General features: G+C 45.0%; 1 protein-coding gene across 1 annotated transcript in view; it reads left to right on the top strand.

The window, feature by feature from the left end:
* The window catches only part of LOC138526342 (ADP/ATP translocase 3), a 42,751-nt gene extending 34,425 nt beyond the window's left edge, over positions 1–8,326 (top strand). The window contains exon 4 of the mRNA XM_069636978.1: positions 7,891–8,326. Within this exon, the coding sequence (XP_069493079.1) occupies positions 7,891–8,048 (158 nt within the window). The 3' untranslated portion in view covers positions 8,049–8,326. The remainder of the gene's footprint in view (positions 1–7,890) is intronic.
* The last annotated feature ends 9,359 nt before the right edge of the window (positions 8,327–17,685 follow it).

Consider the following 17,685-nt stretch of genomic DNA (forward strand, 5'->3'; position numbering starts at 1 on the left):
AGCTCTTGTTATCACTTCCTTGCTACTTGTTGATGGGCAGAAGCTTTCCTCCAGTCGGCCACTACAAACCACCTCCATAATGTTGCAGTGACATCTCTGCATAACAAATGGAGACTTTCGGGTTGTTTAACGACCCGAAAGGAATAAACCCCTAATTAATTTTAAAAAAAATATACACAACCAAAATATTCCTTTAGGTCCTGTTTATGTGACCCTGTGCAGTTTGGTGGTGTTCCAAATGTCAATCATTATAACATCTGATCGTGTCCAGCTGCTTTCCGTTAAGCATGCTAACACCCGTACTTAATACATTTAAATCTCAGACAGCAAACCATTACCCATTTTGTATCAATAAGTTTACTCCGTCATTTCATTTGAACAGATCACAATTTCATAAGTCATTCATGATGATAAACAGCTGGTAGATGTAGTAGTAGTGTATGGAAAAACTTAATTTGCTTTCCATTTGGTCTTCTAATCAGAATTATTCACTTTCTCATTCAACCTCTTTCCTATGTAGGCCGACATGTTTCGCTCCTTATTCTAATTCAGAATGGTTATTGGAGTTTCATCAGGAAACACTACATATAATATCGCTGTTACAGAACTGCAACAATTGCACCGACAATGAGTTCCAAATTACTCTTGCGTGGTCATTTCTGTCTGTATTCACTGACTGCCACAGGGTCTACAATACACAAAGGGGTTTTAAATACCCAGTTTATGGGCCTTCCATCAGGCTACTGACTGCGTTACTTCGCATTGCAAACCTTATTTTTCCATCATGACTGAGCTCACTCACCCATCAGGAACACCCTGTGTATGGTGGTCTGCTGCCTATGGGTTCAATTGGAAGTGCTCTCTGCGTGGCCTTCCATTCGTACATCTGGCTGCTACCGCTTTAATTCAGCCACGGTCAACTGGCTCTGTTTGCCGTTCCCTGATAGTGACCCTCCTCACAAATGCAGATAAAAATATATATGCTCAATTAGTGCGCACTGGACAACGTTTACAGATGCTATGTTTGCTAACCCCTGTGCTTCTGAATGGTGGTGTGGTCCATCTTACCTGCTTCTGCAGGCGTCTTCATGTGGCACCCTACGTACGTCAATCCTTTGGTGTTGAGTTACGAGGTTGCCCAGGCGACCATAAAACAACCGCCCACTCACAGGTTCGTTACTCGAACAATTATAGCTCCACCCATCTCGTCGGAGCAGGGAGTTTAGTTTACATCCTCAGAGCAGTACAGGGAGTGGCTCAGCTGCAAATGGGCCACATAAGGCCGTTAATGAGATCGCTCTATCCAGCATAGGGCTCATTGCTCCAAAGCCCCTTTCTGCAACCCTCTACACCTGCCGCCGCTCTTGCAATGGTCAGTGAGCCCTAGTTGTATCAAACTAATGCTATGCGTCTCACGGCATAGCTGCCGTACAAGTCCGCATAACAAATGGAGACTAGAGGGCTGTTTAACGACCCAAAAGGAATACTCTCCCTAATTTTTTTAAAATATACACAACCAAAATATTCCTTTAGGTCCTGTGTTGTGACCCTGTGCAGTTTGGTGTTCCAAATGTCAATCTGATCGTGTCCAGCCGCTTTCTGTTAAGCACGCTAACACCCGTACTTAATAAATTTAAATCTCAGACAGCAAACAATTACTCATTTTGTATCAAAAGTTTAGTCAAAATGTGCCCATGACACTTTTGCTGTACACTGATCCCAAACCTCAAAGGGTGTCCTGCCAAAAAATTGTCTTGACACAAAATGAGGGACTGCTTCAGTACCCCCAAATGAAGTTATGCAGAGTAAGCTGGTTAGCATTTAAACTGCTGCCACCATTTCCATAACTTTCCACACCTAACGGTTGTGCCTGTATGACCATTGAGGGTAGTCTTTAGCTTTGAAGCCGAAATGCAGAGTATGCAGCATCTATCCACCAAAAAGGGGGGGTGGCTTGAGTCCACTGGTGGTGGGGGGGTTGGACGGACAACTATCAAAAGTGAAAGGTAACTGTGGTAGATGGCATCATGGAACTGAAGGGCATAATTCCAGCAGTCTGAACCAAGATCTCGGGTTCTTTACTAAGCTCGGAATCCCAGGATTGAGCCTTGGTCTGAATTCTCATCCATCGGCTAACTGCATGTAGCTGGTCAAAGAGCAGCCCAGCAGCCTCTGATACTACAACCACTCCCCCGGCCACCCACAGAAAAATGAAGCGCATGATCTTCCCCGTTGATAAACACTTCAGCAGAGTTTTATTCATCTCTTTTCTGCTGGCTATTTTAAGGCTGCCATTGTGAAGTATGCAATACACTCTAGACTGCTTTAAGGATTGTTAATTTAAGCAATGGTTGAGAGGTATACTTTGACCTGTTTCTGTGGCTCAGGGTTCGTATTAGTGATGTGGAGCACTGCAAAGGTAAGGGTACAGCCGCTAAAGTTCTTGCCTTGATATTTAAGGGCTCTAAAAACCTACCAGTGTCTGTCAAAGCACTAGTCCAGGCAAACAATAGCCTGAAGGTCTGATGCCAGGCTGGGTCATGGCTCATTACCTCATTTATGGAGACTTGAGCTTTTTGTAAGCCGGTCTTCACACTCACTTGCTTAATTGTTTCTTAGTTTAATATTGTTTCCCAAGCTTGCTTTTTTCAATTGCTTCATCCCTGTCTCTTGAAGGTAATCCTACAAATCAATAGTTTGTGAAAGGGCTAATTTTCTGTGAATTTGACAGTGACTGAGAGGATTGTTTTAGCCATATTCCATTGGTAAATGGCAAACCACAGAATAAAACTTCCCCATTTTTTTTTTTGTTCCAGGTTTGGGAAGTCTCCTGTAGCGCCTGAGCCTTGTGGACTTTGACCTTACAATCCACTGTAGCTTGGTTCAGTATTCTGAACCTACTGAGAGCGGCAAGAGTTGTTAACCTCCTTTTTAATCCATAACGACATTTAAGTGACCAAATGGCTGTAGAATCCAATGTTGGGAGCCTAGCTTTATCATAAATGTTTAACCATCGCATATCCCCTTTCACCGCTTAAAAGATGACTGCAATTGTATCCAGTGATATTAAGGAAACTTAACACCAACATCACATCTGATATTTCTTTTTTAGCCACGTACCCTTCTATAGATTTCCAAGTAATCTTTCAGTTTGGATCTGCCCATACTTCAGCAAAAGGTAGCATTTGGTGTTGGTCAGTGATGCTTGCCCAGAAAGTAGCACATCTATTTGAGCCTGTGTACAGTTAGTGGCAAAGGTTTGCATGTGAGAACTGCTACAGTTCACTATGGATTGATGTAGCTTTTTCATATTTGAAGAGCAGGATTGATGGACTGAAAATCTGACTTCTGCATCAGCGCTCCAAGCATGAATGCTTGGGCTGCTATCCTGTTGCTGTTAACCTCTAACAATGGAATGGTGCATTATTCCAATGTTTTTGTCCTAAACACTTCATCACTAAAGGGTTCACTGCTGTGCGCTTTACACAATTAACCTGACATGGCATTGTATGCATATAGTGGGCTCCTGAACTTGATAAACTGCAAGAATTGAAATTGTTGCTCAGTGTCAAGTATCAGCTGATGGGTCATCCCACAAATCTTAGCTTCACTGGAGCAGGAAATGCCACTTTTTGTGCCTACTTCAAATTTCTGGATGCTAGTGTATGGCTTGGCTCGTATGTATGCCTCTATGGTATCAATTGGCTTGGTGGAGAATAAAGTAGCTGCTGGTAGTTGTCTAATTGGCCCCTCCTAGTGTATAGGAAGTTGCTAAATGGGTCCCACCAAATTATATTCTTGAAAGTAAATTGGACAAAGCGGAGCAAAGTGATCTTCAACTTCCCTGGCAAGTGTAGAAGGGGCACTATAGGCAGGCTCGACTCCCGTACCGCACAGAGGGGCCCACGGTGACTTAGTAGGCAAGGGTCGAGTTGCACAGGCAGATCTTTTGGGTACGAGTTCATGGATGGCCATGTACTTGCACCAATAAGGGGTGACTTTCTGTTTAATTGGATGGAATACTTTGGCTAAGTCGTTCCCTCCCCAGCAACCTTCTGCTATACCTTGCTCCCCTGCGTAGAACTCCGTATTGATCAGTGGATGTACTTTACTATTTGTGCTAGTGAATAATATGCTTTGATTACTGTTACACCAGCATCTAGCACTACTGGCAGTAGACGGACTGGGCAAGAGCAGTGCATGTGAACCAGGATTGTTGCTCTGGAATATGCATAGCTCTGGGGTAATCTAGTGAGGGGGCTGGTGCTTCCAGAAGCTAGCTGTGTTCAGGGGAGGATCCTCGGATCACACCCACATAGCCATTGTCTTGTTGCTGGGGTGGTGGTTGCATGAGTCGGAAGGATCTGAATTGTGGAATGTAATGAGGGCTGCATGGTTCCCCTCTACTCCGAATTAAACCATTTACTCTGGAAGATCTTTTTACGTTCTAAAGAGAAATTAAATCTTTCTCTGTGACTTGCTTAAACTTGCATAGACAAATCTTTCCATGTAGAATTAATGCACCAAGCAAAGCTGTTCCAGACCCTCTGAACTCCTCCCAATGGCAAAATTGCATATATTGTTACTCGTGGTGGTCCTGCTTATACTGGGCATGCTGAGCTCTCTGGCACCTCAGAGAATTGGCTCACAGGAAAAGTGTTGCTCACAAATGTGCTTTGTTCCATAAAACAATGAGCGAGTGCCGCCACATCCACATACAAATATTCATAGGTGCGTGGAAGTCCTTGGGCACACAGTTTGACCATACCAAAATGATGGCTTATCCTTAAGGCTTGGTTCAAACTTCAAATCCAAAATTGTGCACAACACTGTTGGTGTGGACCAGAGGTCATTGGGTATGCTCCTGAGGGCCCAACAACCCTCTCTCCAAAATAATGGAGGACCCAGCAACGGTCAAGTTAGAACTAGTTTATTGCAAAAAACAAACAGGATCCTACAAGACAATCGCAATTCTCTGGTACTTCTCAAATTTTCTGAGGTGCATTTCCCAGTTTTGGTGCCACATGGGCCCTGCTGTTTGTAGTACAGTGCTGAGTAGTAACACCTATAGCTAGCCCATATGGAGGTTATTCTACTGGAAAGATAATGTATGGTAGCTGGACAATAAACACTTGGTTTCTGATTTTTAAGTTGAGTGTTGTCTGACTGAGTGGGACAGCTGCGCACCAGTGAAAAGCAGAGATTAACCCTAAATGCCTGAACATAAAGCTATAAGATACACTTTCAGGTGATTGTGCTGAACCAAATGTAATAACTGTAATAATTTATTACTATCATTTTGTCGACGCATGTTTCAACAATCAGTTTTCAAGGCATTTCTCTTCAGTCGAAGACGTAGTGGTCTTTTGTTGTGTTGCAAAATATCTCCAATTCCCTTCGATAATCATTCTTATCCTTGAACCGCTTCAATTAGAAGTGATTATAGCACCTCTTAAGCCAACAGGTTTGAATCCTTCTTGAATGATCTGAACATTAGCGGGTGGTAATTCTCAGCATCAATTTCTCCTGTGCCAGTGTAATCCTGGTTGGGTATCCACGTTTGTGTGGCATCTGTAGGCCCCCAGGTGGCCAACCTGCACCGTCTACAATCTATTACATTGTTGCAGGGCCATGGCCCTTGCCCTTTACCATCCACCCCTGAATTTCTGTCGCGTGATTGCCTGGATCTGATCTCCCCAGTTCAGTTCTCAGCCCTCGGTGCACCTCTTCAATGTGATCTGAAATGATTGTATGAATTGTATCTGGTAGTAGACCACCTTTGCCTAGGAGTGCGCTCCCCATTTCAACCCCTGTTTGACTTCTCGTCTGGGTTGCTGAGAACTGCTCATATTTTCACCATGGGTGAATGCCCATTGTCTAGTTTGGCTGCTTAACGTGGTTGTGGACAACAAAATCGAGCTCTTTGGATTTGCACTCGTGAGGATTTATTGCATTTCCCTGGCGCTGGCTCCTGTCGTCTGGAGCTTGGAATGTGACTGAGCTCACAGCCAACGTCCGTGATAAACAATCTGTGCTTCGTGCAGCCTGAGCCTGCTCATGTCTGGTGTGGCTTGAGGCCTTCTGTAATTTTCCTTATACTTATAATAGGATCTACATGCTTGTGCTGTGCAATGCTGCCTATAGATGTTAGTCGTACCTGGTCCTACCAGGCTCCATTATATAAACTCCTCTAGTCCGATGGGGTTAATTGCCATAAGCATCTGCAAGGTTGCTCAGGATTACAGCGAGACCCTGATTCCAACGACACAATTTCGCAGAGGGCAGTGTAATGAACTCATGGTGTGGTGGGGAAGAGCTGCCGGACCACAACAGGAATAGTGAAGGAGGACAAAGTTTAGACCATGAGTGAGGTGACTGGCTCTTGGAACCACATCGGAAAGCAGAACTGGTGCAGTGACTAGTCCCACCTGGGAAACTAGATGAACGCAAATCCTTTTGAGAATTAACATTGAGGGAAGTACTAGTATTTCTTTGACTGAAGAGATGAGTTCACAGGCCATAGTAAACTTTAGGATTTTTTTGTTAAAGCCTTTTGCAACCTAGAATTTGTTTAGCCTTTTTGAGAACTCTCATGCCCCTATGACTGCCCAGATGCACGAGCGACACATACGGCACGGCACAGTACTAGTGTGAACATGCAATGACACTTGATAAGCAGTGTCCTGATGCGTGGGGCACACTATTGCTACGAAAATGCAAACCCTGCCTGTGATTGTGAAGCATGAGTGGAAAAGTCAAATGTAGTCCACACTAGTCTCTTATGGCCTTCTGTGCAATTCTTGCTCCCTATGAATGCTTTCACTGACTATGCCAGTGACCCCACCAACTTCTTCAAAGGTACTCTCTCCCTGGTTAACTTCTCCTGAACTACTTACTCCACCTGGATCTGCCCTTTAGTCTTCCATGACAGCCAACACTGCACAGTGATGCCACCACCATGGATATGCACTATATGCATTCTCTTGGACACCACCAATTGCTAATTCCCCCCTCACAACCCGCCCCATCCATGGGGCGGCGATTAGCAGAGTAAGTGATGGGCAAAGACTACAATGTTGCGTAAACTAGTACACTCCACTGAAAAGCCATGGCAACAGTTCAAGCATCTTGGCCTAACCCTTCTCACCTATAGTTTGGTCTTGTGCTTCTACTGTTGCTGAGTTTGCCTGTGTCATGACTCCTCACATGCAACATTATTCGAGCGTGTATAATCAGTGGGACTTACATGGCCATTAATTACTTGAGAATCCAGCATCAAAAAGTCTCCTCTGGCTACTAGTTGCTCTGCCCGGTCTTTACTGGTTGAATAACAGCTGGGTTAGCTTGACAAATAACAGGTGCTGATTGCGACTCCCTGAGCAAACTGGTGCTCAACAAACATACCTCTGACATTAACTGTGCAGGGTTGGTAATCTGCATGAGGAACATTGTGGTATATATCAAGACGTTTAAAGCGGAATGAGCCACCGGTCATTGACCAGGGTTTATAGTCCGCCACAAATGTATCTTGCACTTGAGATGTAAGGTTAGCCAGCAGCAGCACCTGCTTTTTGGGGTGACACCCGCTTCCCAGCTCTAGTACTTTTTTCGGATTTGTGCAACACCACGTCTAAACCATGTCTCCTTTGCCTTTTTGCATGGAGGTGGTGATAGTTTTGAGCAAATGCACTTGGAGCCCTGCCCACTTTAGGCTCCAACATCATCCTTGGTCTCAAGTAAATCTCTCCACAACTAGGTTAAAATTGGTAATTCGTGAAAAATCACAATCCTACTGCTTTGGAGGATCGATACATACTTGGGCTAGTTGGTAATCTTAAACTTTGGCAATCTAAATGTTTGTGGCAAACCATTTCAAATTTTCTTTTTCAGCTGATATCATGTACAGTGGGACGATTGACTGCTGGAAGAAGATTCTCAAAGATGAGGGCGGAAAGGCTTTCTTCAAGGGTGCTTGGTCCAATGTTCTCCGAGGCATGGGTGGAGCATTTGTACTTGTGTTGTATGATGAGTTCAAAAAAGTTATTTAATAATAAAACTGTATAGCTTTCAGAACAGTTGAGCCAATGCTGTAGAGTAACTGTACTTTAATGGACCATTCAAACTTTGAGATGTGTGTTTAGTCATATTTATGAACGCCTGACCAATGGTTGTGGACCACATACGTTGTATAGAAAAAATGTGAAATGATGTAAACTCCATTCTACTCATGCTCTAGCACTATGTATGGTTTTGCGCAGCTCTATTTAATCTACTGTAAGTTGGGACATTTGCTGAACAATAAAGGATAAACCTATTCTGTCTTGAATTGCTGTAATTGGCCTGAAGATCAAATGCATGCAAATTCTTTACAACCACTTTTGTTAGAATGTGTATGCTGTTTGGTTTATTGGGTCACACTGTAAGCGGTCTATAAGCCCAAACTTTTGATGTGCCAAGGAAGATGGATGGAATTCGAGTGGGGACAATGGCCTGTGGCTGTTTGGCCTCTTACCCGCCCGTTGTGTTCCCATGGCCATGCCAATAAATATTTGCACCCGCTACCAGAACAAGGGGGACAAACGTACAACGATCTTACTTGATTGATATTTTATTTCTATCGCGCTCGTACACAAGTGTTTCAGGCCAGGTATCCTTCAGAACGCGCAAGTGCATGGGAAGGGGGTAAGGGAAAAGTGCGAGAGGTAAAGGAGAGGGGAAAAGTGCAGTACATGGGATCGTAGAATAAATAATAAACGGCCAGCAGGTGGCAAGTGCAAGGTAAGTGCAGAGATGGGTGCAGGTAGGAGGGCTGCAGGGATACAGAAAACAGTCCCCAAGTGCAGGGGTTGCCAGGGAGGTAGTGCAGATGGGTATCTGGCGGGGCCAGGGATCGAAAGGGTGACCAGTGCAGTTACTGTCAAGAACTCGGCAAGGGAGCGGGGGAGAGAAAGCAGAAGCAGAGGAAGGTCTTGAGGTGCTTCCAGAACTGGAGATGGTTCTCCAGTTTCAGGGAGGCAGGAAGGCTGTTCCAGAGGGAGGCCACAGTCAAGCGTCCAGAGTGTGCACAAATTGTAGGCCACCAGGACTTTTAAGTGGACCTGGGCTGCGCTCTGGCAGTCTCTGAAAGGGCCGTGGGACCTGCTCCCCTGGCCTCCCAAACCAACCCCTCAGGCAGCCCTTTTAACTGAGTAGCGCCGCATGGCCAAGGGTCTGCCTGCATTCAGCACTTCAGATTATGAAAAAAAGGTATTGCCTCTTATCTAATACGAATTGACACCTGCAGCCAGTCCTTCAACCGCGCAGCACCGCTCAGTTAAAGGGCTTCCTCCTGTGTGTTGGGTTTTTACTCTGGGAAACAAAAGGAGGCAGCTCCCATTTCTGAATTAAGAGCAGACACAGCACTTTCACTCAAGGAGCCGCTTGGTTAAAGGGTTGCAGACCCCTGGTCGACTTCCTCTGTGATGGAACGATACACCCCATTGGGAAATTGAGTTAGTGTGGGATCAGAGCAGTGGTGTCCTGGACTAAATGGACCTGGACCTGTCCCAAGAAAGCAGCCCCTCAAACCTTCGGACGTATTCGACGAGGGTTGTTGCGCTAGGTCTTCAATATCCTCGGCTATGCTAATGTCGAACTCTTGGCTGACTAGCATTTGGTTGTAGCTCATGAGCTTCTATCCAGGTGTATAAAGACCCAAGGGTTAAAGCCAGCCCAGGCCCCCCTTGCAACTAGTCTGGGTGTGAGCCTGGCACATGTATAATGGTGTGGTGCTGCTTGTGGAGGTGGTGGCTTTTGTTTAAATGTTGGACCTGCTATGCACGCATCCAAAGGAATGGTTAAAAAAAGCCTAGTTTAGAAAATCTAACTTGTTCCTATTGTATGCTCCTGCTGAACAGGATGCCCCATTAACACATCAAAACTGCTTTGCTTGAATAGTGGAGGTTTATTGATTCCCGTCGTGGAACACTGTGCCTTTCCTGTATAACATGGGGGCACAACCCAATACACTTGTATTAACCACGCTGCCTATTGTGTCGAAATTGAAGCAGTTCCTGTAGGATGGAGAATTTTGTGACTTCTGATTGAGAACCAGCATTTTCTGTAAAGAATGCTTTTTGATGGGACTCCCCAGCAATATCTTAGATTGGCCTTCATCTAATGTTGGTCAATGCTCAAGGTGAGACCTGATGCTGTGCGCAGTGCCCAGGCTACTTGCTCAGCACCAAAAGAGTAGTTTGCCCCTCGTTTTGGTTTGGTCACTTTTTCAGCCCTGAGCTGCTCTGCAGAGTGCATTTCCCCTGAGGGACTTGGATCCTTGAAGACGATGTTGACTTCTACTGTAGTTAGGATTGGGTCTTGGTATTGCTTCTCAAAGGCCTGCCCTGAGGCCAGTGTACCACTCTGCCCCTCCCTTTTCACTTCTGATAGTCAGAAGGCCTCATTTAAAATCCTAGAACCCATACTTTGATACCGATTTAGTACAAATGAGTGTCTGACCTACTTTTCTGTTCTAGTCATATGGATGTGTGATTTTCTGCTTTCTCCACGTTCCAAAACTACAAGCCTAGATTTTTGACAAATTGACTTTAACTGAAAATATAATATTTTGGAGGTATGCCGTTCGTCAAAGATGCCCTAAGTAAAGCTTTGTGCTGATGTCCTACTACCAATGCTTTGTTTTTACAAATGCCTTTAGCAACCCTCTGCAACTGCCTATTCAGACTCCCCCACCCGACCACCTCCCTCGCCACTACTGTGGATTGTTCCCCAGACCCATCTGTGGGTACTGCCGCCTCCTTTTTTTTTTCTATGGTGGTCCCATGAGGTTGACGCCACATACTTCTGACTGGAGTTCTGATTCTTTTCTCAGTTTAACCTGTTCTTCCAACTCGAACCTCTAGTGGAAATAGTGGTTGGTCTTCAAGTTCAAGACTAAAGTCTCAATTTAAATATAAATCGGACACAATAAAGGCTCATCAGTCTTCATTACCAGCACTTACTAACCAGCCGCTCATCTGACCTAGTAGTGGTCAAGGAATCTAGGGTTGACACTGACCGATACATGATTCTCATTAAGCCTTTGTGTTGGAACTGGATAATCTGGGGTTACAATTGTGTAACGACAGACTGGATGACTGCCAGTTGGCTATGTCTAAACTATTCTAACAGGGTTTTGCCACCCTTCACGACAGGAAAGGGCTGGATCCCTGCTCCCCTCGCCACTTCAGATCCAGGAGATGACGATCCTCTGAATGCCGCCACGCACCCGCTGAAGGGCTAGCTTACCTTTGTTGCTTCTGCTGTGAAACCTGCATGGAGGGCCCTTTCAGACTCTCCAGGAAACCTGGCCACGACGACCAGTTTTCCATGAAGTACTCCTTGATCTACCTGCCTTCAAGATTCCGACTGTGCGAACGAAAAGCTCATAAAATGGCTGGCGCCGCATTTTGTGTTGCTAAGCAAACATCTGAGCGCTGCAATAGGCCACGTCACCTATTTCTCTGGGCTTGAGCGAGTTGGATGCCCACTCCAGAAGGCCCAATGCCAACGGCCTGTCTGCCTGTCCAGGCCCTTATGGCCACAGCGCCCACTCTGCCCATCGCTGCTCTCCTACCATTCCCATTGTGATGGGCCCCTGCCCGGCAACCGCTGCTGGCAAAAACTAAGGTCCATGAACTCTGTTACCACTGCGCTGCTCACAAAACATCGGTAAGCGTGCCATTGTTCACATGTTCTGTTTAATGTGTTACTCCTAAGCACCAATCAGCCACCCAAGACCGCAAACTAATGCGGACTGACTGCACATCGATCACTCTGGCACCTTCACAGTGAGACTGACCCGATTCCACCCCTTTAGCTGCTCCCACAGCGTTCCTGCGCACCCATCCATAGCATGCGTTTTGCGCACACGAAGTCGTACACCTGAGCCCCGTGCCCCACTCCTCCTGGCCCCACCTTAGCTTCAGGTAAGGCCTACCCGTTGCCTCAACCTGCCCTAGTGATTCCCACCTTATCTTTTGCATACCTGTGATTTCACTCCACAACCCACCAATCTCCACAATATATTGCGTATTTCTATTACTGAACCTACTGTGTTCTATCTGTCTTCATTTAGTGAAATAATTGAAAGTCATGGACCTGTTGCAACAGCCCCTTACTAGAAATACAGTGCAAATCTGCAATTGGCCTCATCGCTCGCCAGTATATCGCGACCAGTTTTTTTTTATAACTACCTACATTAGCCCTTGTTGCAGATGGTCTTCAACCAAATATGCAATCTGCTACCATGTAGTACAAACCACCCGCTTTCAGATCATAGCCACCTTGTATTCCAAATTGGCCTCAACGGTGCTCACTGCAAACTATCCAAGCTGATCACATGTTGGTCCTAGCTGTACCTGCCTAATCAGTTGCGTCACCGAAGCATATCATCCTTTACATACCTTGTCACTCATTGTGACAAAATGCACCACGCCTAGCTCTGAGTCAGACTCTAAACAGATCTTTAATGCATAAATGGTCTGACACCAACTGATTTCTGACCCTAGCATGCCAAAGTAACAGACGGCTAGGCCCTCTGCTAATGCACTAAGCACCCAATCGTGTATACGATCCTACATTACTTGGTCCCATGCCATATTATATACCTCCTACCAACACTAGTACTGTATAGGTGTGCCATGCCAGGGTGTATCTAAAACAAGCATTCAATGCACTAATCTGCACCTTCCAGCACTTTCAATTTCCCAAGCCACCCAGCTAACTACCCTTACTACAAACTGAGCATACGACTAGCTTTAATTTGTACTCGTAGGACCAGTCTCCACTGTCCGCTCTTGCGCCCAGAGGAACAGACTTGGAGACGGGACAACGCGCAGCACCGTCTCTACAAACTAGCAACCGATCCTGCAAACAACTCGAACCCAACTAGCACCACTATTATCAACCTGACTGATGAAATTCGAAATTACAAGAGATAATCTGCCTAGACATAGGCCCAAACGTGCTATAATTCTAAACCCCCTAATGGCAAAGTTGGCAACCTACTGTTGGAAATTAAAGGTGTGTTAATTATTGCCAGGTCTAGCACCCTGGACATCCCCGACCTTATCACAACAAATGACCTTGACTTTATTGCCATAACACTTGGCTGCACCCCAGAGCTTCTGGCCCTTCTCTAGCCCTAGCGGATGGTTATGCACTTAAAGGACAGAACTAGCACAAATTGTGGAGGTATTGCCTTCATATCCAAATCTAACCTTAAATTGGAGAAATTCTCAACATCCCTCACATCAGGAACTTGTCTACCAATATCATGACCTCGCTAAATCTACACCATCTATAGGCCCCCAGGACTGATCGCCTCATTTGATGTTGACATCGCCAACTAAGCAGTTACAAAACCTACCTCTTAAGTGATCATACTTGGAGACTTCAATTTAGGACTCTATGATTGCTCTGATTCACAAGCCAACGCCATTGAAACACAAGGTGTCACCATTCGATCCTTGGGACCAAGGCTGCATGCTAGACTGGCTCACTGACCACAATTGCACTACTTGTGATCCCTGCCCAAGGGCAGAACACAAGATACTATTCCAAATCGGCACCAATACACCCTCCAACCTACCAACTTCTATGGCAGCTGCCATTCATGCGTAACGTTATGCCAGACAACAGTCGCCGTCTCTCGGCTCACAAAAAATGTTAGGCGGCAGAGCCTGCCACCTATAATCAAGTCATGGAAACGGCCTTGGATGCAGTGGCCCCCTCTGGGTAACTGCAAAGCCAAACCTAAAGCACACCTCAACCAGTGGTTCACCCATAACGTAAAGATTTACCTAGCAAAAAAAACAATTGGAGGAAAAACCTTCTAGCATTAACAAACTAATTCACTCCCATATCTGCTGACTACAGAAAAGCTACTCATCAGGCCAAAAGTAATGTGTGTAACTGGTGTAGAGAAAATGCTAACTCAAGCTCCAGAGCTCTTTTCAGTCCGAAGAGAATTAGAAGCCCCATCAAACCCCTGATTTAGGCAACAAAGAACAAGCTTCGTGTGAAACCATTAAAAAGGCCCTTATGGATAAAATTGCATCACTCCAGCTCAATCATTACACTCCATACACCTCAACAGCCTACCATTAAACTCACTCCACCTTAACCTTTCAAGTTAGTTTTCCACTATTACGATAGAGCACACTAAAATCATAAGTGCTCAAACCTTCACAATGCCAAGGTGACATGCCTGGCAACCCTAATTAAAGACTGTACAGATAACCTGGCACCCTTCATCACATCACTCATTTGCCACCAACAAAGTACTGGATAACCTTAAGGAAGCCTGGCTGATGCCTCTATTGAGGGAAAAAACAGACCCTAGACCCAATGTACCTACTTATGACCAGCCCATCACGATGGTACCATTCTTGTTAAACTCTGGGCAGAGTAGCATATGTACAGATTCAAAAATACTTCTGCTTGGGCCACAGCACGGAAGCTGCCTTAGTAGATCTTAAAGCGCAAATGGACCAGATCAGGGACAGAGGTGACTTGGCCAACCTCCTCCTTGGACCTTTCAGCTGCATTTGATCTTGTTAATCATAACATGTTATGCCGTCACCTAGCTAGTGATGGCCACTTCTCCAATAATGCAATCGCATTGATCAAATCGTTAGTCATCAGCAGCTAACTCTAGCCTAGTCACCTTTGGCGTGTCACAAGGTTCATGCATATCGCTGACCATGTACAATGCATTCACTAAACCTCTCTTCAATTTGGGTGTCACATACACAAACTATGGGACTACATCACTACGACTGCACTAAACGCAATCGATCCTACAATCCAACCTTGAATGTCCCGGAATGAGCTATGCATCAATGATGAGACAGATTATCCTGGGCAGCCAAGGTAAACCAAATCTGTCCACTATACCATCATTCAACATTGATGGTAACTTCATCACAACTGCAAAAGAGGTTAAGGCCCTTGGAGTCTACCTCAACTTTATCACAGCAAGTTAATGCCATCACCTCTGCATCCTCCTACACAGCCAAACTCCTCACGCCCTGTAGACCATATCCTAGTAGAGAACTGTATCACCCAGGTATAAGCCTTAATCTTTTCTACGATTGGTTACTGAAACGCCATCTTTGCAGGATCTGCAACTAAAATCATGAAACTCCAAACTGTGCAGAACACCATAAGAGCGCCTCTAAATATTCCCAAATCTGACCACATCTCTACCATCAGAAGAAACATCACTGGCTACCAGTGAAGGACCGGGTTAAATTCAAGGTACACTCTCATAAATGCCTATCTAACACTGCCCCACGTTATTGCACCAGTTTGATCAACAAAAAACAGTCTGCCAGACCTACTTGCATTGCTCCTCGGCCAGTTGACTTTGCCTAGATGCAATAGGCAAAGAGCAGGCGGTTCTAGCTTCCGTGTCATGGCAGCTAATTACTGGAAGGCCTTGCCTTCAGCAATAAGATGGATCCTGCCCTACTGTCATTCTGCAAAAAACTAAATGTCCTGAAGTAACCGAACATGACCTGTATCCAACTATATTAGACAATACAAACCTTGTAACTACTCCTTAGTGGGCACAATATGGAACCAAAGCCCTAAGCTGGCGTCCACTGTCTTGCATCTCCTGTAACCATATACTTAAGCATGCGTCATCTATAATCTGCATAACTTGTAACCAAACTCTTAAGCTTGCGAACTTGCAATCATTACCTTAAGCCTGCTAATCATGTAATCCTCTTCTTATGCCTGTAATACTTGTAACCATATTCAGTTTATGCACCTAGATGCCTGAGGGTTGGATGGGCAATACAAATGTAATGACGGATAAACAGTTGGGTCGAAACATGTCCAAGAAGCCTTTTGCAAGTTTTGATGCTAGCGGAGGTAGTTTTGTTGTCGTGGCCAAAAAAAAACCTAGGAAGTTGCATGGAAGCATTGCTGATGCCCATGTAAATTATGTGGTGAATTCGAACTATTGAGTCTTGAGACGTCCTTTGGTCACCCAACAAAAATCGTGAAGATGGTTTGAGCGATAGTTTTACCCAGGCTCGACTACTGTAATTCTTTGTTAGGTGGGGCAATTAAGGAATGCCTGAGTAGGTTGCAAAGGATTCAGGATGACCTGCTCTGAGCTGGTGTCTGGGGCCAGGAAAAAGTTTCACTGGCTCCCTGTTGCTGAGGGTCCAGTTTAAGGTGCTCAGGCTGGGTCTGAAGTCTCTGTTCGAAAATGCGCCCCACCCCCAATTGGATGTATATAAACCAACTCTGAATCTTCTGGCAGCATTCCTAGTATCCCCAGGTTCAAGAGAACTAGAGGGATTTGTCGCTCCTTCCCTGTTTTTGATTGCTCGTGCTGGAACAAGCTTCAAGAAGCCTGCAAACTGAAAAATCACCTTGTGTTTTGGAAAGGCTTGAAATCAGTTATTTGCCCAACAGGTTTTGGGTCTGTTTCTGGCCTCCTCCTTTGCCTTGTCTTTCGGTTGTTTAGCGGCCCAATGCCTACAGGCTTTGGTGCTTAACAAATAGAATGCTACTATGTGGTCCTGGCAATGGCTTTGCAGTCTTTGTATACTGATGCCAGATTCTGGAGGGCCGATTATATATTTTTATTTTATAAAAAGGCGGAAAAAAGGAATTGATGCGTTCCAAGAACATTCTCTGCTTATTTTGTGAAACCCTTGTTCTAACCCATATGAATTATTTTCACTGAGCAACTTGTAAGATACAGTGCAAAAGAATGTGCTTGCAGATATTTTCACCTCTCCACCTGTGTGCTGCCAAACTAAATCGCCCATTTTTGAAAACGGGAATGATTAAAGATACTATGGTGCCCAGTGGAATGACGCTGCTTATTTCAAATACAGAATGTCCTGTTGTCTTTTCCCTGTATGCTCATTGGCGGTTTCCTAAGGTAGGCATCGTAAACCAACCTGCAATAAAAACAAGCCTGGCTCAGACCTCCAGTTCAGAGCTGCTCCATGAATTCCCCATTAGCTGCAAAAGCAAAGTGTTTTGCTTTTACTGTGGGCCTTGCTGGGGGTGTGCATCAATATTTCAGTACATTCCTCCTGATCTACTACTTACCTTGGCCCTGTGACCGTGGGGCGTTTCACAATCGTGCCTTCAGACTGAATCTCCCCTCTTGCAAATGCACCCAAGAAGCCTCGCAGATTCTTCCCTATCCTGTCTTTTTGTGGTGTCATGGAAAACCAACCGGGAACTGCAATGTTGGATGAGTTTGCGTCATCTTTTTATAGTGGCACAGTAAATCAACCCAAGACACTGACCCTACCCCATTATGTACAACGGTTGCATGCGATTTTATCAAAATAAATAAAACCAAGAATTGGAACCCAAAACATTGAAAAAAAATCACTTTGTTGGGAGGGGGGGGGGGGGGGAGTCGCCGCCAAATTTCCCCATCCCTTAAACCACTTTCCCATTCCAACCACATTTAGTTAGCCTAAATATTTGTCTTTATTTTGGATTCGTCAAATTGCGTTTTCCTAAAATCACTGCATACCATCCACAACGTCTGTAGGTTATCATTAAAACGAGTAGAAGGTTCGGTGGCTTAAGATTTCTGTCCTTCCAATTAGCACAAACGGCTTGATTCTCTCCATGAGAGATGTGAACCCATGATACAAA

The sequence above is a fragment of the Ambystoma mexicanum genome, chromosome 7p (assembly GCF_040938575.1).
Source record: "Ambystoma mexicanum isolate Mex_15411 chromosome 7p, UKY_AmexF1_1, whole genome shotgun sequence".
Classification (NCBI taxonomy): Eukaryota; Metazoa; Chordata; class Amphibia; order Caudata; family Ambystomatidae; genus Ambystoma; species Ambystoma mexicanum.